General features: G+C 44.0%; 1 protein-coding gene across 1 annotated transcript in view; it reads right to left on the bottom strand.

Moving 5' to 3' along the window:
- cds1 (CDP-diacylglycerol synthase (phosphatidate cytidylyltransferase) 1) overlaps positions 1-23,926 on the bottom strand; it is a 78,475-nt gene that overhangs the window by 25,561 nt on the left and 28,988 nt on the right. The window contains exon 2 of the mRNA XM_084327612.1: positions 4,140-4,294. Within this exon, the coding sequence (XP_084183738.1) occupies positions 4,140-4,294 (155 nt within the window). The remainder of the gene's footprint in view (positions 1-4,139; positions 4,295-23,926) is intronic.

Genomic DNA, 23,926 nt, shown 5'->3' with positions numbered 1-23,926 from the left:
CCCCAGCACCCGTCAAGGATCCGTCGGTGAAATATGATTACCATGACAGATTTTTGAAATATTGATCTCAAAGACGCTGTAAAACGTCATCGGCAGATTACGCATGGCGAGGAATGACGTCTTAACACGTCATTGGCGATTAAAGGGTTAAGCAGGGGGTCCCCCACCAGGAATATTTTTGTTACAAAGACTTCATTTCCTGCATTCTGGTGCAGGAATTTAAAAATGTATACCCTTTAGATGCCAGTGTTTGTGATGGCATCACAAATTATTGTTAAAAAACAGGCTAGCATAATGTATGATTAGCAATAACACAGATTTTTATGGATTTTCAAAAAATACAATATTTTATTCAACTTCAGCCCTGATCATAACACCACATATTAATTTTATAATTCTAACCCTTTAAATGCCAGTGTGTGTGATGGCATATATTTGCAATATATCAAATGCAAAGTAGATTTTTCTGGGGGGGATTATTACAGGCTAGCATGTGTCAATGATTAGCATTGCGGCTCCCTTTGTGTGTGTGTGTGTGAGAGCAAGAGAGAGAGAGAGAGAGATAGTTCTCCAACTTGTGTGAGTTGCAGTGATCTCCTGGTTGTTCCCCACCTAGGTTATCTAACTATTGCGCTGGTGCACATTTTTTATTTGTATTTTTTTTTACATTTTTTTTAAATCATCTGGCGACCCCACCGCGGCGGCTCGCGACCCAACTGGGGGTCGCGACTAGAGATGTTCCGATACCATTTCTCCCTTTCCGATCCCGATACCTAAGCTTTGGGTATCGGCCGATACCGATATTTATCCGATACCAGTGCATACATAAAAAAAAAATTATATAAATTATACTTTTCTTTTTATTTATTTTTTATAGATACTGTTATACTGTTTTTTTAGTCATAACTAGAAAGTAATGGTATTTATTCAACAACAGGTGATTGTATAGATTTGTATTAGTATCATTAATCAATGAGTATGGGCTGCAGCACTGCAGATATACCCTACTCCAATGATCCACACGGACATTAAACAGTGTTGCACTCACACCACGTTTTAAGAAAGTGTATCTGCTGTTAAAATGACACAGCATCACACTTTAAAACATGTTCATTTTATAATCCTCACTCTCCGCAGGACTCGGCAGGAGATAAATTACATCCTGGGATCGGAGGCTACAATTCACGTGTATCGGCAGATACCGATACCAGCATTTTAGGCAGTATCGGCGGCATTTCCGATACTGGTATCGGTATCGGAACAACTCTAGTCGCGACCCCGACTTTGGGAACCCCTGGTCTAGACGGTGACCGACAGCGGCTCAGGAGGTAGAGCGGTCGTCTGGTAATCAGAAGGTTCCTGGTTATAAGGATAATGAGCTAGCATTATATGCAGGGAGCGAAATTAACTTTTTGACTCACCGGCCAGTGGCGGGTAGATGGGAAGAATCTACCCGCCAAGCAGATTTCTTACCTGCCAACTTTTTTTTGATAAAAAAAATAATAATTATTTTATATAATTTTTTTTTAATAAAATATATATATTATATAATCATACTTGTAGTTGTATTATCTGCGAGACATCGCCACCTCGCTGTCTGCAAACAGCTCCACTGTCTCAGGGCTGTACGCTAAGCTTTTTCACTAGGGGCACACTTGCCCCTAAATGAGAAATTTAGGGGCAAAGAATATTTTTTAGGGGCACATTTTTAAATAACTATTTTATAGGGATGCTCGATATTGTCTTTTTTACCGATACCGATATTCCGATATTGTCCAACTCTTAATTTCCGATACCGATATCAACCGATACCGATATATACAGGGTTTCCCCATCCAAAAAAATGAATAATTTCAGGTAACTAATCATTTCACTGGATATATATATAACAAATATTGTTATTGTTTTAAATTTTTTTTAAACAGATACCGATATTTTCCGATATCACATTTTACTGCCGATATCGGCCGATAATATCGGACATCCCTACTATTTTACCATTATAGTAGGGCTGGGCGATATGGCCTCTAAATGATATCGCGATATTTTGACATTTCCTCTAAAGCACTTAAAAATGCTTGATTTAACCCTTTGATGCATACAGTCATGCCAATATGATGATTATAATAAGTCCCTGCAACATATGTTTGCATTATTAAACCATGAAGATGCTTTAAAAAATAATTTAATGAAAATGTACTAAGAGTAGTCTACTGACACACTAATAAAAAAAATTATTTACATCTAAGACAATTTATATAAAAACTCTTGGGTGCCTTTTACACAGTACTGTGTTTTCTATCCACTTTAGCCAAACACACACACATAATATATATATATATATATATATATATATATATATATATATATATATATATATATACACACACTACTGTGAGAAAATAATAATCATCAGCGAGAACGAACAAGAGAGACAGCCCCCCCCCTTCGGGTTTTGTTCTAGGTTCGCGTTTTGATCGTCTAAGCTGCCGTATGTGATGACGTCACACTCGAATGTAAACAGGAAGAGATGGAGATGGAGACACACGGAGATCGAAATTGAATGATATACAGAAATGAATAACCAATAAATATGAAGTTATGTTTAAACTTCTGTTGTCAAGCGTTGTCAATATAACCCACCCCCTTTCCTCACGAATGGAACTAGTCTTGTGGAGTCCGCTTTGACCGTTTTCCAGGGTTAGCAGAGATCGCTAGTTAGCTTAGCATAATCCTAATAGATACCTTGGTTAGCAGCTACCGTTAGCTCATTGCTCGTGTTAATTAAATTGCATGTTATTAAAGGTCCGCGCTGGTCTGTCTAATGAAATTACAACCGCAACATTATATTGCACTGTACAGCCCTGGTTGTAGGCTAATGTTTTACTACAATTTGTATGGATTAATTTAGGAGTGAAATGCGAATGAAGGGTTGAAATCACCACTCGCAAGCTTGCCCCCAGATATTATTTTAAACTCGCACGGACCAAATTAGGGGGCAATTTGCGATCATATCATCGCACTGTACAGCCCTGTGTCTGTGTGTATACTCGAGTGGCCTCCAGCTCCAGCAAGGAGTCTCCGGCGCTGCAGCTGGACCCTAAACTCTTACATTCAGCATGAAAGGATTCTCCTGCGCTGCACCTGGACCCTAGTCAGCAGCCCCCATGCGATGTAACTGGACACTTGCTGGAGCAGTTGTTGATGTCGGGAGCTATCAGTAGCTAGCCAGCTGGATAACGTTACACAATGCCTCATGTATTAAACTAAATGTGAATAGTTGACTGGGTCATTTTGTAACAGTAGCTAACATCAGCTCACAGAGGTCCCTCTGACTAGACTAACGTCAGTCAGTGACTGTCCTCTGTTTACATGCAGCATACAGAAACAGGTAGGGGAGGGGTAGGAGTGTCTGTGCTGAGACTGTGAGAACTCCGCTCAGAATTGGATCATGATTTTCGGTTTTCACATGACTATTTGATTGGCCACCACACGGCGGGCAGACCTCTCAGTGGGAGGCGCCAAACGTAAAAACTGAGCGCCAATGGCGGGTGGCGCTCTCTAGTTTCGCCCCCTGATTATATGCATATATAAACAGTTTTGTGCTTATAGATGCATTGTTTATTTGGTTTGGGAATATCCACACTAGCTAGCATCTTTGTCAGGAAGTTCAGCTATAGCAAATGCAGAGCATCCAAATGCAGAGAAGCATCCTACTCTCTAGGCTTTCAGTGATGATTCTATGGGTTAATGTGGTGTGTGTGTGTGTGTGTGTGTGTGTGTGTGTGTGTCTCTGTGTGTGTGTCAAGTGAGCCCTTCCCTCCTGGTGCTCAGAGTAACATTACTTCATATTAATGGACCTGTCTCAAACCCTGCCCTCTTTTCTTGATCCTCCAATCACAACTGTCGCTTACCTCGGACAAACCAAGTTTGTCCGAGGTAAGCGACAGTTGTGATTGGAGGATCAAGAAAAGAGGGCAGGGTTTGAGATAGGTCTATTGCATCAGGGGTGACTGCTCGGCTCAGTTTAGGAAAACTATTTTCGGACGATCAGCGTTTTTGGTCAGAGCAGCAGGTAAATGTACTTAAAACACGGCTCAAGACAAACCATGTGTCATGTGATCAGTCAGCCGGCCTACCTGGGGGGCAGTCCGTCCAGCGCTTTGTTCAGGTACTGTGGAGTGTTGTCGGGGTCCGAGGAGGGAGGGATGTCTGGAGTGTCTGATTTGGAATCGCCATCCGCTTCTTCCTCTGCCTCGCCGGGTAGACCCAGCCTGTCCTCACCATCAGTCTCCTGACCACACACACCAGAAAACACACACACACACACACACACACACACCAGAAAACACACACCAGAAAACACATGCATATCCAAAACACACATTCAAAACATATGCGCACACACACACACACACACACAAAATGGAACAGTGTTGTTAGACTGGAATACTGTGGTATTGTTTGTCTAGTGGTGCCGGACTTTAGAAGAATAACTATCATGGTGGGTGGTAGAAAATGGTTCCGAGTGAAAATGTTCAAAACAAGGTGTGTGGATTCTTGTGAGTAACCATGTCACGATGTCTGGAAAGAGACATTGCTAGGAGTTTCTCTAATATGATTCTTGTGAGTAACCATGTCACGATGTCTGGAAAGAGACATTGCTAGGAGTTTCTCTAAAATGATTCCATGGCACTTTGAGCAGCACAAAAGAAAAGAAAGATAGATACATAGCAATCCAGGTAAGGGCAATGTTTTTTTTTGTGCGTTTTGGGTGAACTGCCCCTTTAAGCGGGGAGTGGGGAGCACTTTGTGAGACCGGAAGATGTGCCAGGATGCAGATGGTAAGTACATGTCGTTGGAAGGCAAATTGCACCACGTTTGATTTGTGAAAAGCCATGTGTCACAAAGGTGAAGGCAATTGTAGTAGAGTAGAGCATGCAATCCTATGGCCACATTGTAGATAAAGATTACTCAGGATAATGGTTGTTGTAATTCTGGTAATACAATCTTGAACAGCCTTGGTTGAATTGTTTCTGCAGAGAAATTATGATGGAAACAGTGTTCTGGTGAAGGAGCATCAGTTTAAATAAAAGCCAGAGACTGAGTCAAAGCGGTGGTGACTGACATCCTCACACAGCAGTGAAAAACGAATTATGTGTACAATGCAACACCATCCTGTCTACACCACCTACCTAGACAATAAAACCAATGTGACTAAAGTTAGTAGCTATCGACTAAAGATCCGGACCGGTTGAACTTGAAGCTATGGCTACTTGCTCTGAACATAGATTCCAACACACCAATAGAAATAATCAAGAACCATCGTGTTTGCTCAGAGCATTTTGCACAAGATGACTGTAGGAAAGCCCTGCTAATAAGACTACTTTGTTCCGTAATAGATCTTTAATATGTTGTTGTTGACAGGAAAGGGTAATTGATTTATGCCAGTGTAATCGTTCAGCGTGATGTGCTAGTGTTGCACTCTAGTCTTCTGATAACGTTACTGGCCCTTTAAGAGTTTCTCCGTCGAACGTGTGCACAAGCTGTTCTCTGTGCTGCTGCCTGATGGTGCGGCTGCTGCAGCAGTAAGATCTGTCCCTTTGAGGAACGTGTGCGTAAATGACACGTGAGTACGGTACCTATGTTTAGTCCTGCCTAATTCATTCCTTCAGCTTACTCTACCTTTACAGTATGTTCACATTGATCTATTCCTGTCGACGCTGTTTCTCTCTGTTCTCGAGAGGCTGCGCCGTTAGCTTAGCCGCAGGTTAGCCAGCCTACGCTGCCTGCTAGTGATGCTGCGTGGTTAGCTTAGCCGCACGTGAGCTAGCCTAGGCTATATAACTCACTCACTACCTCTAGTGAATAGAATGTATCTTTACACCCGGTTTACAGTCCGCCTACCTATATATTGTTTACATGCACTGCATGAGTAATCCCCCTGCATAGGCTATGTAGGTCATATATAATAACTCCGGTTAAGTGAATGTCTTGGCTACTAGTTGCACTGTATTGCTAATGAATATTATTGCAGCTATAGACCACATGTTTATGACATGTTTACGTGCGCCACTACTGTGTTTACTAATGTATACTGTATTGTATTCCTTTGTGTTTACTAATGTATACTGTATTGTATTCCCTTGTAGACAACCACACACACACCTTTCTGTTCCCAAATACAACCAATAACTGCAACACGCCTCTGTGTGATTCTTTAATCGGAGTTACAACGCCATAGTGTCCGCCAGCTCTATCAAACGCAACCCGTGGAGGCCCTAGCCCTCCGTTTCATGGTCCTTCGAAGCCGGATAGAGCTCCTTCAAGACGCTATGGCAGACCAGGGCCCTCATTCATCAATGTGTGCGTAGAACTTGACCTATTTCCACACGTAAGCACGGAATGTAGAACCAGTGTACGCACAGGGAAGTCGGGATTCATCACACGTGCGTATGCAGGCTCTATGCTCCTCCGTGTTGATGAATACCACTTTGTTCTACCGTCAATGCTCGTGCATGATTATCCATATATGGTCATGAAAGTGAGGAAACACCCCCCATGGGATGTGAAATAATGGACTGACCCGAGCGGAACTCTGAGAAACTCCACGGAGATAATGTTCACTGCTGTCGAACCAAGAAGACACTATCGCGTATTATGGGATAAATAAAAGGCGGACTTGTAAACGGTGATGTCAGATATCAACGGCTCCCTAAGACCATTGCTGCAATTCTGCCTGGACAGCTCAAAATACTAATAAAGACCGTTCGTTGACCACTGTTTGGCGTTGGTTGTGTGTCATTATAACCGTGCTGTAATATGAATGCCTTTATTAGTTGTGTTCGATTGGCTATATGATTTTTAGAGGCATCTATTTTGTTGAGGGATTAAAGTTCTCCTCAATTTTATTCCAAATCGCGATGGATCTCCCGTCAATTTTCTACCTGCTGCATATGATTTCTAGAGGCATACTACAATCTATTTTGATGTCAGTATTGGGTAGCCTATATAAACAATAATACGAGAGCATATACAAGAACAATGAATCTCACTGCATGTATGATGTAGCCTGCCTTTCAATACATGAACTTGAATTCCATCATAATCTGTCCACTATCTGGTGTCATTGCAATGCGTTTTCTATTCTTTCTTATGCAGTAAAAATGGGGAAGAACACTAGATTCATATGACTTGTATTCTGCTTACAGCTTCGAAATTCCACTTGTTTCGTTTAACGTAAAGCCTTTTAAATATAATCAAAACGTTCCCGTGTTTCTGCGGTCTGCGCAAAATAATAACGAGTTGAGCTTTATGATTTATGATGAATTGAAAATGGGGGACCCTGATGTAAACAAGACGAAAGTCTTTCTCTGGTCTGCATCCCCAATTAACAATTGTATGTACTGAGCTGTACTGTACTGTACCCATTCTGCAATCTGTTAATAAACTTTTCAATCAATCAATCAATCAAGCTACGCGGAGCGCAGTCAGTCAGTAGCCTACACCCCATATATTCCGATAACGCTATATAAACCATGCTGCATTCATTCTGAGAGAAAGATCTATTATTCCAAATGCTATTTATAGGGTTTTGACCATAATTACACTACTGTTGCTATTTTACAATGAACTATAATGAACTACGGTTCGTACAGAACATGCCAGTGTTATTATGCACAGAAGCTCATTTCCTTGTTGTAATAATATATTCTACCACTGGGCGCCAGGTACACATGGTCCAAGCTGTGCGTAGACGTAAGCACGGAGTCAAGTTCAAGTTGAAATTGATGAATCCCACTCTTTGCTTAGAAATGATCGTACGCACAGGGTAAGCACAAATCTGTGCGTAGAACACGTTGATGAATGAGGGCCCAGGACACCACAGAGACCACCGCTCACCAAGCCACCTACGTGACCTCGAAGTGGGATATGAACCTCAACTCAGTACTCGGATCAGTCAGTACTCGGATCAGTCAGTACTCGGATCAGTCAGTACTCGGATCAGTCAGTACTCGGATCAGTCAGTACTCGGATCAGTCAGTACTCGGATCAGTCAATTCCTAGACCCACCATAAGGTCAGGTGTCGGCTCCCATCGTTCATACCCGGCGAGTGAAGCAAGGGCTCCGTATGAAGGTAGTAGGTCCTCACATCTGTCAATTCCTAGACCCACCATAAGGTCAGGTGTTGGCTCCCATCGTTCATCTGGGAGTGTACACCGACAACATGCTCCCTCACCAGTCCAGGAAGCTATCCTCCAGGAGCACATCCACTCCCTGGAGCTTGAGGAGCTACAGCGCCAGGTAAAAGAAGACTACGACGCCAACCTGGAGCGTCAACGCTTACAACGCCTACAGCAGGAAGCACAAGATGCACGGGAATCTATCGCTAAACGCCTGGACAGGCAGAGGCGGCTTAAGAAGAAGGAGAAGGAACTTCAAGTAGCCAAACTGGTCACCTCACTTCTTCAAGAGTCAGAGATGAGGGCTCTTGTACGTGCAGCAGCATCTGAGCCGACCTATCCACCACCTGGACAACAGCACCACGTAGTGGCACCTGTGCCTCTAGCCCTTCCTACCGTACCACAGTACATGCATCCCCTGCCGGCTAATCCAGCCGCCATCACTCCAGTGATACACCATCCAGCACAGGCGACACCTCGCTCTGCTGCTCCCCCTGTGTCATGGTACCCAGCTCCCAACATGCCTGGTTCAATTGAGCAACCTACAATCTCACACGGGCCCCCTGTAGCTACACACAGTACCCAGAGTCCTACCTATGGTGCGACCATCCCTAGTACTCAACCCAGTACTCAACCCAGTACTCAACCTAGTACTCAACCTAGCACCCAGCCTAGTACTCAACCTAGTACTCAACCTAGTACTCAGTCTAGTACTCAGTCTAGTACTCAACCTAGTACTCAACCTAGTACTCAGCCTAGCACCCAGCCTAGCACCCAGCCTAGTACTCAACCTAGTACTCAACCTAGTACTCAACCTAGTACTCAACCTAGTACTCAGCCCAGTACTCAACCCAGTACTCGACTAACTCAACCTAGGACCTCTCCCAGTCCTCCGCTCCCTGCCGTTGAAGACCTCTCTTCATGGAAAGATCTTGTCCAAGCAACAGTCAGGTCCCTTCACGGTGAGGCTGATGCCCAGACCATTGATCAGCCTTATGAAGCAGCCGACTTCCTCAACGCTGAGAAGGTCCTCCTTAAACGAACCCAGCTGGACTCATTCCCAGAGGAGATCAAGGCCCTCAAGTCTGACCGACCTCTTCCCCCAGACAGTCGTTTGGGCTCTCTATCTCCAGAGTATGACAAGGCTACCTGTCTCCTCAGAGTAGGCGGTAGGCCGCACAGGGCCGAGAACTTGGAGATGGATGACATTCACCCAATCGTCTTGGATCCACATCACCCCCTGACGAAGCTGATCATCCAAGATTATGATCAAACTCTTCTCCACCCCGGGCCTGAGAGGGTATTCGTTGATCTTCAATCCCGATTCTGGGTTCTACGTGGAAGAGAAGCAATCTGCAAGCATCAGCACACCTGCCGAGAACGACATCTGCGGCGAGCAAAGCCCGACATGCCTAAAATGGCCGCCCTTCCGCCCTGTCGCCTGCGTCTCTACAAGCCCCCATTCTATTCCACTAGAGTAGACTGTTTTGGGCCATCTTACACCAAGATAGGGCCCCGGAGAGGCAGAAGTGGAGGAAGGACGGCAAGAAACAGTCGCTCGGCCAGGTGGCCCTCATCGTTGACCCGCGGCTTCCTCGGGCACTCTGGCCCGTTGGGAAGGTCACTCAGACGTACTCTGGAACTGACGGGCGCATCCGCACCGCAGCTGTCCAGGTGAAGGACAGAACATACCTACGCCCTGTGTCCCGGCCGGTGCAGCTCCAGAGTCTCCCGGATACAGAGGACCCCCTGAGACTTTCCTGTTTAGTTCAAAAGGTCTAAGTAGACTTTTGGGTGCGGCTGTGTAGGAAAGCCCTGCTAATAAGACTACTTTGTTCCGTAATAGCTCTTTAATATGTTGTTGTTGACAGGAAAGGGTAATTGATTTATGCCAGTGTAATCGTTCAGCGTGATGTGCTAGTGTTGCACTCTAGTCTTCTGATAACGTTACTGGCCCTTTAAGAGTTTCTCCGTCGAACGTGTGCACAAGCTGTTCTCTGTGCTGCTGCCTGATGGTGCGGCTGCTGCAGCAGTAAGATCTGTCCCTTTGAGGAACGTGTGCGTAAATGACACGCGAGTACGGTACCTATGTTTAGTCCTGCCTAATTAATTCCTTCAGCTTACTCTACCTTTACAGTATGTTCACATTGATCTATTCCTGTCGACGCTGTTTCTCTCTGTTCTCGAGAGGCTGCGCCGTTAGCTTAGCCGCAGGTTAGCCAGCCTACGCTGCCTGCTAGTGATGCTGCGTCGTTAGCTTAGCCGCACGTGAGCTAGCCTAGGCTATATAACTCACTCACTACCTCTAGTGAATAGAATGTATCTTTACACCCGGTTTACAGTCCGCCTACCTATATATTGTTTACATGCACTGCATGAGTAATCCCCCTGCATAGGCTATGTAGGTCATATATAATAACTCCGGTTAAGTGAATGTCTTGGCTACTAGTTGCACTGTATTGCTATTGCTAATGAATATTATTGCAGCTATAGACCACATGTTTATGACATGTTTACGTGCGCCACTACTGTGTTTACTAATGTATACTGTATTGTATTCCTTTGTGTTTACTAATGTATACTGTATTGTATTCCCTTGTAGACAACCACACACACACCTTTCTGTTCCCAAATACAACCAATAACTGCAACACGCCTCTGTGTGACACCTTTCTGTTCCCAAATACAACCAATAACTGCAACACGCCTCTGTGTGATTCTTTAATCGGAGTTACAACGCCATAGTGTCCGCCAGCTCTATCAAACGCAACCCGTGGAGGCCCTAGCCCTCCGTTTCAATGACTATTATGAAAAAATGCCATCCCATCTGCCATCTATCACACAGAGGAGAAAGTGAAACACTGGCAACTAGGGCTGCAACGATTAGTCGACGTAATCGACGACGTCGATCATAAAAACTCGTCGACGCGGAATTTTTGTGTCGATGCGTCGTATAAACAGAGAGCCGGTAACGTTAAATCAAAACTGCGCAAATGTTCATTTGTAACTACAATGCACTACAGGAAGTGCTGGGGCAGTATCATTTCCCTTGTCTGCCATGACTGCATTCTGTGTACTAACGACAAAGAAGAAGAAAGCAGCAGCGAGCACTACAGTGATGCACGAGCAAGCTATGGCTCTGCCCTGGAACCGTGATGACAGCTACTCGGATAATGGGTAAGTTTTAGTTAGCCATACTATTGTAAGCTTACATGTTGGAAACCAGAACGTCTCATGGATAATGCTTGCTAAGCGAACGCTATTTCAGTTATCATGTGTTGAGGCTGCGTGTCCACGCTGCCTAAATATTAAAGGCAACCAACTTGTGTCTAACCACGCCCAACTTGCGTCTAGCCACGCCCCCGCGGCGACGCGGCAGCAGCCGCTCCGCTCTGCCGCGGAGCGTAGCGGCAGAGCGGAGCTCATTATATGCCAGTAACCGCCCCTTATTCAGTATCCAGAAATAGCTCAATTGGCAAAGCTGCATGGCTGTGGATCCTACGGCTCGTTGCTCACTAGTTCGATTCCCTTTTATTATTTTTATTTTTTTACGTGCATTCGCATTCTTTCGCCGTTAAGTTTAGGCATAATTAGGCATTGTTTCGGAGTTGCTTAAGGTTAGAAGGGTTAAGTTTAGGCGCTGTTAAGGAGCTGGTTAAGGTTAGAGTTTGACTTCGAGAATGGCAATATTTTTTAACATGCATTCATTTCGCCGGTTAAGTTTAGGCATTGTTTCGGAGTTGGTTAAGGTTAGGCATTGTTTCGGAGTTGCTTAAGGTTAGAAGGGTTAAGTTTAGGCGCTGTTAAGGAGCTGGTTAAGGTTAGAGTTTGACTTAGAGAATGGCAATAGACAGCCTATTTCCGCGCTGCAGCGCGAGGCAATAGACAGCCTATTTCCGCGTTGCCGCTCTCTCGCGCTGCCGTGGTCACATGGGCGTATTGGCCAATCAGAGAAACGCTAAACACAAGTTGGTTGCCTAAAATATTCACGCGTCCACGTTAGGTAAACAGCGCCGAGCTTAGAGCACACTAGAGCTTGGCTAGGCTACCGGTGTTTACAGCTCCGTGAATTAGCACCAAGTGTCGTATTTTTGCAGACTGGAGTATTAATTAGGTAAGTTAAGATAGCTAGTGCTAACGTCCACTGTCTATATAGCGCCATGGTCTCTAGCAGGCTGCTTTTTTTCTCAGTTGAAAAAAGTTGAACTCTTTGGGCTAAAGTGCAGGCAAGACTGCAGAGACAGGAAACGTTAGTGCTAGCTATCTTATATCTGATGATTTATAAGTTTGCTATAGCAATGCAATCACAGGTTCCTTTATGGATGCTGTCATTTGTAAATTTTATGTTCCTCTGCAGGAGATCAGAGTAAGACACACACACACAGCAAACAAAAGACCTAGAAGTCTGTCTGATCTGACTCATCCTCCTCTCCTCTGCCCTACAGCTGTTGGATGGTGGAGCCTAGTGAGTGGATCCACGTCACCCTCCTGGACCAGGTTAACAGCCCTATCAGAACCGTGGTGCTGGGGCAGAGGCTGCTACTTTTAAAACATTATTTGTACATTATCTTTACATTTAAACTTGCACTTTCATTTGTATTATTTAATTTGTTTATTATGATTGATTATTGTATTCGTTATTAAATACATTTGATTAAGCAAGTAGCTTAAGATCCTAATTCAAATGTTTCATGAGTCATTATATGGGATCATGTTATGTTAAGGTAGATGGACTGGACAACAGGGTGACATTCACAGGTGTGCAGACTTGAGCATGTGAGGTAAAACATGCACTGGAGCCCTGAAAAGGAGCCGCGCTCACAGGAAGCAAAGATGGAGGGTGTGACAGAAATAATCGTTAGATTAGTCGACTAATCGAAAAAATAAACGACAGATTAGTAGAATACCAAAATAATCGTTAGTTGCAGCCCTACTGGCAACCATGACGACTGTGGTAAGTTTTCAGTTATGTTTTTAGATGGAAGGCTAGTGTATTCCATCGGTCTAACGTTAGCGAATATTGTGAGATTGATGAATAGGACGTAACTTTGCTGGACTATCCTAGTATAATCCTCAGCGGTCCCTGCATCCCATTTCATTGCTACGTTCGCTTGCCGACTGGCGTTACATAATGTAACACCAAAAACTATACTAACATTAGGCTACTCGTAAACATTTTATTTAATCAGATTAATCACTTTATTCAAATTGAGGATTTAGTTTGAGGATATTAAAAAAAAGAAATAATTTTTTTTGGATTAAGTCGACAGACATTCGAAGCTTCATTCGAATACTTCAATAGAAGCTTCGTTCGAATGTTAAAAAATTTACAGCTATACTGCATTTACAATGCGTTTGTCTCTTGTGTGGACATACAGTATAAATGACTCAAGTGCATGTGTCTGTTCGTGGATGATATGCTTATGCCCCAATCTTCCCTTCCTGATCTCAGACAAACTCCAGAAACCCAATGCGCCTAACGGCCACAGGGCCTTTTTTTTTTTTTATTATTCCTAGCTAGTTTTCCCTATGGAGATGTACATCGCCTGGCTCAGGGCCTGAGAGGAGAGGACTGGAATGACTTGTGTGGTTGCTGTGGCCTGTAGAATACAGCCTACACAACAAATAGTTTGACGCTGCTGGTATAACACTATTATCATGTCCCCGCAGAGGCCAGGATGGAAGGCTGTACTACATGGCTAGGTTAGTAAGCTGCTCCCTAGGAGGGAAAGCATCTTAATTGGTATTAATCAGGGCTGTAGCGGTACACAAAAACCACGGTTCGGTACGTACCTCGGTTTTGAAGTCATGGTACGGTATGTTTTACAGTAGGGGAAAGTTTGGCTTTCCATGTTCCACTCAGGGGTGATGTAGTGAATAGAATAGAATAGAAACAGTTTTATTATCCCAAGGGAAATTTTACACTGCAAATCGCTCACATTAAACATTTAGACAGAACAAGTCACGAATAAGAATAACAAAACAAATTGCCTAAGAATAAGAATAAAATAGAATAAAAATAGAAAATAACTGCAGTGCAGTTAGGCCTAAAAAAAATAATGGTTTGTTTCCGGTTGCCGACCGACTCTGCCGATTTAGGTGCGACCCAGTATATTTTATGAGTTTTTAAATATATACAAATTTCAATTTTTTATTTTTTTTTTTAGAATAAAGTTTCATAGAAATCTTAGTCAAACCTTTAGTATTATGGATATTAAACATGCTGGCAGAGTACATGCATCCATGTTGTTGTGAACATTTTAATTAAATAAAGAAATTAATTTCTTTATAAAAAATAAATAAATTCCTTACCTACCCATGGGCCTTAACTGACAACCAACAGGAAACAAACAATATTTTTTGTTATGCCTTACTGTTAAGTAGGGCTGTCAACGAATATTCTATATTTAAATTAATAATCAACATACATTCGATTATTGTACATTCAAAACATACATTTAATTAATATTAGATTGTGATAAAAACAGCCACTGGTGGGCGTGGGCCTGAATGCACTGCATGACTGATAGGAGACCGGCGACGTCACTTTCATTGAGCTGAAGAACGTGTAGTAACAAATAGGGCTGGGTATCGACACAGACTTCTCGAATCGATTCGATTCACAAGGTCCCGAATCGATTCGATTTCCGATTAAATTAGATTCAATGCGATAAAATGTAAATGGTTCAAGGAACCCTCTAACATTGCATTGTTAAAAATATCAATGTTTACATTACGAATTGACTCTCAAGCAGTTACATGAATGTACTTTTTATTGGAACATTGGCTTTTGCATATGTCATGGTGATGTCTCAGTAAGTGGTTTCATAGATTAGATTGTATTTCCACAATCATTATCTATGTCACTATAGCCAATGGAAATGCTAGAAATAGTCACGTGGGCTGAGAGAACCAATGGAACTTAATTGCCGACCCCTGGTCTACACCCTCCCCAGACCGACAGTGGGGCAATGCGACCAGGAAGGGAATTGGCATAACGACTAAATTAGGAGATATATCTAAAAAAAGAAAATATTGTAAAAAAAAAAAATATGTATTTTAATTTTTTTGGTCGATCTTGGTATTTTATGAATCGATAATTCAAATGAAGATCGATTCAGAACCGGGAAATCGATTTTTTTAACCCATCCCTAGTAACAAATGGATAACAAAGACAGTGATTTGCACTCTTGAGCAATCAAGCCTTAAGGTCCCCCTATAGGACCCCTGCTTTTCTTTATCATAATATCATGGGGAATCAAGGGCGGCTAGGTGGTGTAGTGGGCAAGGCACTCGCCACCAGTGTGGAGACGCTAGGATTCGCGTGTTCGAATCCAGCTCTCCACATTGTTTTCAGTTTAGCTGGTCGTCCGCAGTAATACACATTGGCCGTATTAGAGGGTGGGAAACTGATGGGTGGGGATCGGGCATTGTGGACAGCGACTCCTACAGGTCGGTTGGTGCGCCTGCGCAGTAGAATCAGGAAGTGTCGGGGGCAGCGTGAGCCTCCCACGCGTTACTCCTCGACACAGAGATCGAGCTGCGCAGGTGAAAAGATGCGACTGCTGTTACCTCAAGTACCGGAGGGGACTTGTGCTATGTATGACTTAGTCCACATTGCAGCCGGCTTGTGGGAGGCAAGAAACAGCGTTCGTGACAGGGGAGGGTTGAATTGGATGATACGAAATTGGGATGGGAGAAAATATAGAAAAATGGGAGAAAAAGTGGATCAAAAAAAAAATATATATCATGGGGAATCATTGGAAAGCCACACTCATTGGCTACAACCCTGTGCAAAGATTTTCGAGATCGCCAAATGATTGACGGAACTAGAGCCCCGGGAGTCGGGGGTGGTAATGTGTACTTTTGCGTACTTTGGGGCACGCCTCACATATCGGCATGTAACTCGAGAACCGCTGAACGGATTTTGTCACCTGAAAGGGCAATCGACAGGCAACAAATAGAATTAATCTATATATTGTATTAAAAGATATGCACACCCGAGCCACTAGAGGTCGGCAAAGAATGGTCCACATGTGGGCCCTTGGATGTTAAGAGGTTAATGTTTTTAAATATTTTTTTTTGTAGCAAAGAGTAAAGACCATGTCACGTACGTGGGTTGTTCATTATCATTATTGCCATATTTTTAACACCATGTAAACATCAGGTTAGTATATGTAGTATGTGTTATTTTGTTTGTGTGTGATGTGTGTCATCTCCTAAACCCTTTCTTCTTTCTCCCCTTCCCAGATGCCACTCGTCTCACTGATTGGGCTGATTGCACCTGCTCGAGTGCACCTGCGGGCAGTCAGTTGGGATGAGTGGGATATAACCTGGAGGATGACACACATCCAGGCGCCTCATTCTGTCAATTGCCAGTGACCAGAGTGGAGTGGGGTTGCCATTGTTTGCCACTGTTGTGGAACGATACTGTGCTTATTTACCACTTTGTGTGGACCAAGTACTGTGTGTTAATATATAGATATTGTTGGCCTCTGTGCCACTTCTCTACTTGAGTGAGTATTCTCTTGTTGGCCTTTGTGCCTATTTCCACTGAGTGTGGATACTCTACTGCCATTTTGCCATTGTTCCATTTAAGTGGAACTGTATATATATATGTATTTGTAAACTGTATGCCATTGCAACTTTGTGTGGACTTGTACCCTTGGTACGTTTTGCTGGGTGGTTCCCAGTACCAACCTCTGGCTGGTTGGTTAGTGTCAAGTCAAGTCAAGTCAAGAGTTTTAATTGTCACGGCATACAAGTATACAATGAAAAAAACATTGTGCAATAAACAGGTAACAGGTAACATGGTGCGACATCTCGGTATCTGTACATAGTTATTTACAGAGCATTATAGGACATGCTAGGTAGCTTTGGTAGTGCAATACACTGTTCCTGTTATTCTAATTTAAAGTGGCCTTTCCTTTTGGCCATAAGTGTGCGTGTGTGCGGCATGAGTGTGTGCCCGCTCATGTTAAAGTGTTAAGTGGCTGCTAGTGTGTGAGCGTGCACAGCGTGCGTGTCGTGTGTGTGTTCATGTGTGCTTATGTGTGGATAGTTCAGTGTTCTGTGGCACTCAATGTTCATTGTTCAGGGCTCTGATGGCCTGGGGGAAGAAGCTGAGCCTAAGCCGCTGTGTCCTAGTAGCTGGGGTTCGCAGGCGTCTGCCTGACCTCAGCAGCTGGAACAGGCTGTTATTGGGGTGGTGAGGGTCTTTCATTATCCTGCAGGCTCTGGGTTTGCACCTCTTGTTGTATAGAACCTGCAGGGGAGGTAGTGCAATACCCGTGGTACGCTCGGCTGAGCGCACCACTCTCTGTAGGGCCTTCTTGTCCTGTGCCTAGAGCTGCCGCGGTATTGATGTTTTCCTTACCGCACACATTTGCGAAATATTTCCTACCGCTGCGGTTATTACCGCACACACACACACACACAAAAAGTTTGAATGCATTTTTTTTTGTAGTCTACTCTTTATAGCATATAGCCTGCCTCTAGTCTAAATGTCTATCTTTAGAGGATGACTTTGCAGCATGAATATTGTTTGGGATTCGGCAAGCACGCATTCGTTAAAAGTGAAACACGGATTCGAAGTATCCCCTCTGTGTCGCGGGCAGGGGTGGTAGCGGCGCGCGCGCCGGTTACCCCCCGACCCTTTCTTCTTCTTATTATTATTATAACGTTACTACTTATGATTACAAAGGCATTCGTTTTGTGGCATTACGTTATATAGTTACACGTTCGTATTTACCGGACCATAGCAAGGCAAGCGTTACTCAATTCATATCTCAGTTCCTTTCTTTGCTCAGAGCGTGCAGAGTTGTACCCATTCTGCGGTCTGTTAATAAAGTTTTCCTTTTTTTTTTTTACTTTGGCCATTCCCCTGGCTCTTTTATGTGTTTATCACATTTATACTGGTCAAGGATGACCGACAGAAACAGGCTGAAAGGGTTCAGATGGGGGGGAAGACACTCTGGGAAAGGCACGGCTGCAGTCGGGATTCGAACTCGCTAAGCCCCAGATCCGTGACGAGCACGGTTGTCCACAGCGCTGAAATAGCGCTCGTGGTACGTGGTGAGCTACTGGAGCTCCCCTGTTAATAAAGTTTTCAATCAGACAAGTGTATAGAACGAAGGGCTTTTATTATAACATTTCGTTGCAGTAAAATCATTATGCCTCGTTCCCTGAGGAGCGACGGTACGTCGGTAATCCACTCCGGTCTCCGGTGGGAGCTAACGTATATTAGCCGTGTTGTGACTGAGCTCTGATCAATGGCTGAGATTCAGGAAGTAAAAGCACTGCAAGACGATCCAAGGTGTGACGCGTCTCTCTTCTGACCAATCAGTGGTCTGCAATGTTTCACATGACTTTTCTGGTACCCAATAGGGTCGCTTGGAACCTCGATAGAGGAGTAGGGTATATCTGCAGAGCCGCAAGCCCAACGAGAGAAGGCCGGGTACTTTATTATTATAAAAAAAAAAACAGCGGTGACGCGGTATTCAGCCTACTCTTGCGGTGGGCGTGATGTAACAGCGATACCGCGGTAATGCGGTAATCGCGGCAGCTCTACCTGTGCCGTGCTGTTTCCATACCAGGCAGTGATGTTTCCGGTCAAGATGCTCTCTGCAGCTCCTGAGTAGAAGGACTGGAGTATCTTCCCCGATACTCTGAACTTCCTTAACTGTCTCAGGTGGTAGAGGCGCTGTTTCGCCTTCTTTACTACTGTGTCTATGTGTGTTGACCATGTCAGATCCTCTGAGATGTGGACCCCCAGGTACTTAAAGCTGCGTGTCGGTGGACGCTGATTCAGTTTGTTTATTTATACTTACCTTGTTTGTTCTCCCCTTACCCTTTTACCCTTTGTGTGTGCTGTGGGTTTAAATCCACAACCAAAATAAACATAATTTTCCCCTTGGGAAAAGCAGTGGGTTTCAAGCCCCGCTACAAAAAAATAAATTTGTTTATTACTTGCCTACCGGGACCCGTGCTAAGGCACCTGACTGGATGGGCTGGTGTTCATGTACAGCCCGCTCCAGGTATATTCTATATGGTCATCAGACCTTTGTATGTGACAGACCATAACCCTATCAAAAACAGTAGTCAAAGTGTATATTTTCATTTTACCGATGTTTTATACAATTTATCGGAAATACGAATTTATCGGAAAATGCTAATTATCGTAAAAACCGCAAGGAAATGACTAAATCCAGATTCAACCCTGCCATTGGAAAGAGGAGCATTTTCCTTGCTTTCCTCCGACTTGCTGCCGCATTTGTTGATATCAGTAGCTAGCCGGCTGGCAGGCTCACCGAGGTCCCAGTGTCCCACTAGAGACCAGTGTTTACAACAGCCACGGGTGCGGGAGGAGCAGCAGACGCCGCAGCTCTCTCCGTGTGTCTGAGTTCAGTTCAGTTCGGCTCACTATAGGAGGTCGAACGCGTCGAAAATATGAAGCAATACTAACTTTACTTTTCTTCATAGCTAAATCAGACAGTCAGCCAGTCTATCAGAGTGAGTGCTCAGTCGATTGTTCCCGCTGATCATACCTGCTGAGTGCTCACTGCTCAGCTCGCGTGAGTGACGGCATCACACACCTTGGATAATTTAGGAGTGAAATGCGAATGCAAGGCTTGAAAGCACTACTCGCAAGCCCGCCCCCAGATAATATTTACCAATCGCAACGGCCAATTAATGGGGCAATTCGCGACCATCTCGTCGCAGTGTACAGCCCTGAACTGTACATTGGGATACTGACAACCATACTAGGTAATTTACATTGGAGGGGGGGGGGGGGGACAGTGTACAAACAAGCAAAACTGTACATTGGAATATTGACAAAACCATACTAGGTAAATTACTGTACATTGGAGGGGGTTGGGTTAGGACATTTACAGGGGCCAGTTTCGAATTGCAGTCTCCCGTAGGTGTTCCTTGAGTGGTTTTGAAAGTGGGTAGTGATCAGTGTTGTGCTAGTTACTGAAAAATAGTAACTCAGTTACTTTACTAGTTACTTCATTTCAAAGTAACTTCGTTACTGTACTAGTTACTTACACCCAAAAGTAATGAGTTACTGTGAAAAGTAACTATTTAGTTATTTAAAAAAATAAATAAAAAAAAAAGATTGCTCCCGAGTCCCATGCCCCAGATAGTATTCAAAATCGGTTGATCAACTTGACAGTTTCCATTCACATCACCGAACTCTGCTAAGCAATGTGGTCTAGATACAAACACAAATCTGACACAAACAAATGTTGTCCCGAGTCGATATAATAAGAAGTGCGGCGGTTGAAGGAACAGCCTTGATGTCGCCGGAGCGTTTCATTATAACCATTATAATTCAAGGGTACTTGAACTGTACTGCTGTACTGTACCCATTCTGCAATCTGTTAATAAAGTTTTCATTCATTCATTCATTCATACTACGACTATGCTTGCACCTCATGGTACCAAAGCACCTCAAAGGCGCTTAAAACAAAATTACAAACATCACAAAACAAACTGGTCAGACTACTACTTGACCTGAACCCACCTCACCCCTGCCCACTTTGACAACCTAGGATGGCTTAGAGTAGACGACAGAGTACAGCAACTTGCAATGGGCCTGGTCTACAAGATACACTATACGACCGGGGTACCCATGTACATGTCAAAATACTTCCCAAAGGTCAGTGAATACCACAACCACTACACCAGAGGGAGCTCCACAAATCATGTAAAACCCAGATTCGGCTCAAACAAGGGACTAAACACGTTTCGCAATTATGCCACAACAATGTGGAACGCCCTACGGGTAACAGTACTGTATATTTGAATACCGTTTATGTCACAAATGTATCAGTACTAAATACCTATATGTCCCTATGCCATAAATGTCATGCATGTCATAAATGTCTATATGAATTGAAAATGGGGGACCCTGATGGAAACAAGACAAACGTCTTTCTCAGGTCTGCATCCCCTTAACAATTGTATGTATTGAGCCGTACTGTATTGTACCCATTCTGCAATCTGTTAAATAAAGTGTTCATTCATTCATTCATTCATTCACCATCTTGCAAGTTGCAACGTTGTTTAAGATATCAATCAAAGCATTGCAACGTTAGAATAGTTAGGATATCAATTGTGCATGAAAGGACTATTTATATTGTTTGATTAGTATTATGAGATTCCCTGGCAGATTTCGTACAGTCAAAATCCGTTGATCAACTTGAGTTTCAGTTGCACTCACCAAAGTCTGCGGTGGTCGAGATGTAGTAACGTTACGTTAGTCGACTCCAGCAGCGCCTCAAACATGTTCTTTATCTCGTTTCCATGTTGTATATTAATTATCTCTCCAAGTAGTTGCTAAATGGTTTGTTAGTTTGTTACTGCGTTCTTTTTATGTGGATTCACATAGCGAGCGTTTGTTTTGTTTACAATAGAGAGGGTCTATTTCTTTCCGTAGCCGCATCTGGTTTTCGCACTTCTGATTGGCCAGTGGCCAGACTCGCCTCGTATCATTCTACGCGGGTGGGGATGAGGATAATAATAATCACTACCGCTCGCTATCAATCTACGCCGTATATAACGCAAATAACGCAGTGACGAACCATTCAGTAACGTAAGTAGCGTTACTGAATTTCAAAAGTAATGCGTTAGAGTACTAGTTGCGGCAAAAGGTACTTTGTAACGCATTAGTCCCAACACTGGTAGTGATTCACATTCCTTTACAGCTTTGGGTAGGGCGTTCCACATTGATGTGGCATAATTGCGAAACGTGTTTAGTCCCTTGTTTGAACCGAATCTGGGTTTAACATGATTTGTGGAGCTCCCTCTGGTGTTGTGATCGTGGTATTCACTGACCTTTGGGAAGTATTTTGACATGTACAATGGTACCTTGGTCGTGTAGTGTATCTTGTAGACCAGGCCCATTGCAAGTTGCTGTACTCTGTCGTCTACTCTAAGCCATCCTAGGTTGTCAAAGTGGGCAGGGGTGAGGTGGGTTCTAGGAGTAAGGTCAAGCAGTAGTCTGACCAGTTTGTTTTGAGATGTTTGTAATTTTGTTTTTAGCGCCTTTGAGGTGCTTTGGTACCATGAGGTGCACTGCAAGCATAGTCGTAGTACCCTTGAATGAGTGCTCCTGCCAGAGTCCTCAGGGCATTCCTGTTTACCAGAGAGGAGATCCGGTACAAGAATCGAGTATAAAGCTCAGCTGTCTGCATGTCCTCAGCCAAAAGCCTTTATTTATATAACTCGTTATGGGTCCTCAGTTCTCACAATTAAACAGGGAAATGGCTTTAGACACCCTGGTGAAACATCCATTGCCCCATTCTTATCGTCACTATTTAGAATTGAACCTTTTATTCTGAAGTTTCAAGTTTCAAGTTTCTTTAATAGTTGTCATACAGAAGTACAGAATACTTTCATACAAAATGCTTCTTACTGTTACGCTCCAGAGACTGTGCTAGACAAGATAGTATCAAATAACATAGTATAGCATGTAGTTTAGAAGAAGAAAATGAGGTCACAGTGTTCGGTATAGACATATGTACAATGTTCTGAGTTACCATATAATATACAATACTATGCAGTGTACTAATGTACAGTACTATATAGTGCAAAGCAGAAATGGGATGAGGTACAATTTAGGTACAATTTACAGTAAGGTGTACGAGTTGTAGTGCAATCCTTCATCAATAAATATAAAGTGTGTGGAGTGGGTGCTACAGTGTGTTTGTTTAAAGTGAGTGTGTGCGTGTGGATGTGTGTGCTATGTGCGTTTGGTGGTTGTTGTTGTGTAGGGGAGGATCTATGGTGGTTGTTGTTGTGTAGTGTTCATTCATTGTTCGTTTAGCAGCCTGATGGCCTGGGGATAGAAGCTTCTTCTGTGTCTTTCTGTGCTCGCCTTGAGACTCCGGTATCGCTTGCCTGACCGCAGCAGTTCAAAGAGGCAGTTGTTCGGGTGACTGGAGTCTTTAATGATTCTCTTAGCCTTGCCCTTGCAACGCTTGTTGTAAATGTTCTGGAGGGTGGGGAGCCCCCCTCCAATTGTGCGTTCGGCTGAACGTGTCACTCTTTGTAGTCTGCTTCGGTCTTGTGCAGTGCTATTCCCAAACCAGGAGGTGATGTTGCCGGTCAAGATGCTCTCTATTGTACATGAGTAGAAGTTCTTAAGGATCTTCTGACTGACTTGGAACTTCCTTAGGCGCCTGAGGAAGTAGAGGCGTTGTCGTGCCTTCTTCACAACACTGTCAATGTGTGTGGTCCATGTCAAGTCCTCGGATATGTAGGCTCCGAGGTACTTAAAGCTGTTGACTCTCTCAACCGGTGCCCCGTCGATGCTGAGGGGGCTGTAGTCCTTGACCCCCGACCTCCTGAAGTCCACAATCATCTCCTTTGTTTTGCTGACGTTCAGGGAGAGGCTGTTTTCCTGGCACCATCCCGCCAGGACCTTGACCTCTTCCAGGTAGGCCCTCTCGTCGTTGGCAGAGATCAGGCCCACCACCACTGTGTCGTCAGCAAATTTGATGATTGTATTGCTACTCCGCTGAGCCACACAGTCGTGTGTGTACAGGGAGTAGAGGAGGGGACTCAGAACACAGCCCTGGGGGGCCCCTATGTTGAGGGTGATGGATGAGGAGGTGCAGTTGCCTGCTCTCACCACCTGGGGTCTGCCAGTCAGGAAGTCCAAGACCCACTGGCAGAGGTCATAGTTCAAGCCCAGGTCCCTGAGCTTGGCTATGAGTATGGAGGGCTAAGTGAA

This window comes from Notolepis coatsorum (genome assembly GCF_963971535.1).
Source record: "Notolepis coatsorum genome assembly, chromosome: 1".
Taxonomy (NCBI): Eukaryota; Metazoa; Chordata; class Actinopteri; order Aulopiformes; family Paralepididae; genus Notolepis; species Notolepis coatsorum.
The sequence above is the reverse complement of the archived record's forward strand: the minus strand, read 5'-3'. Positions and strand labels throughout refer to the sequence as shown.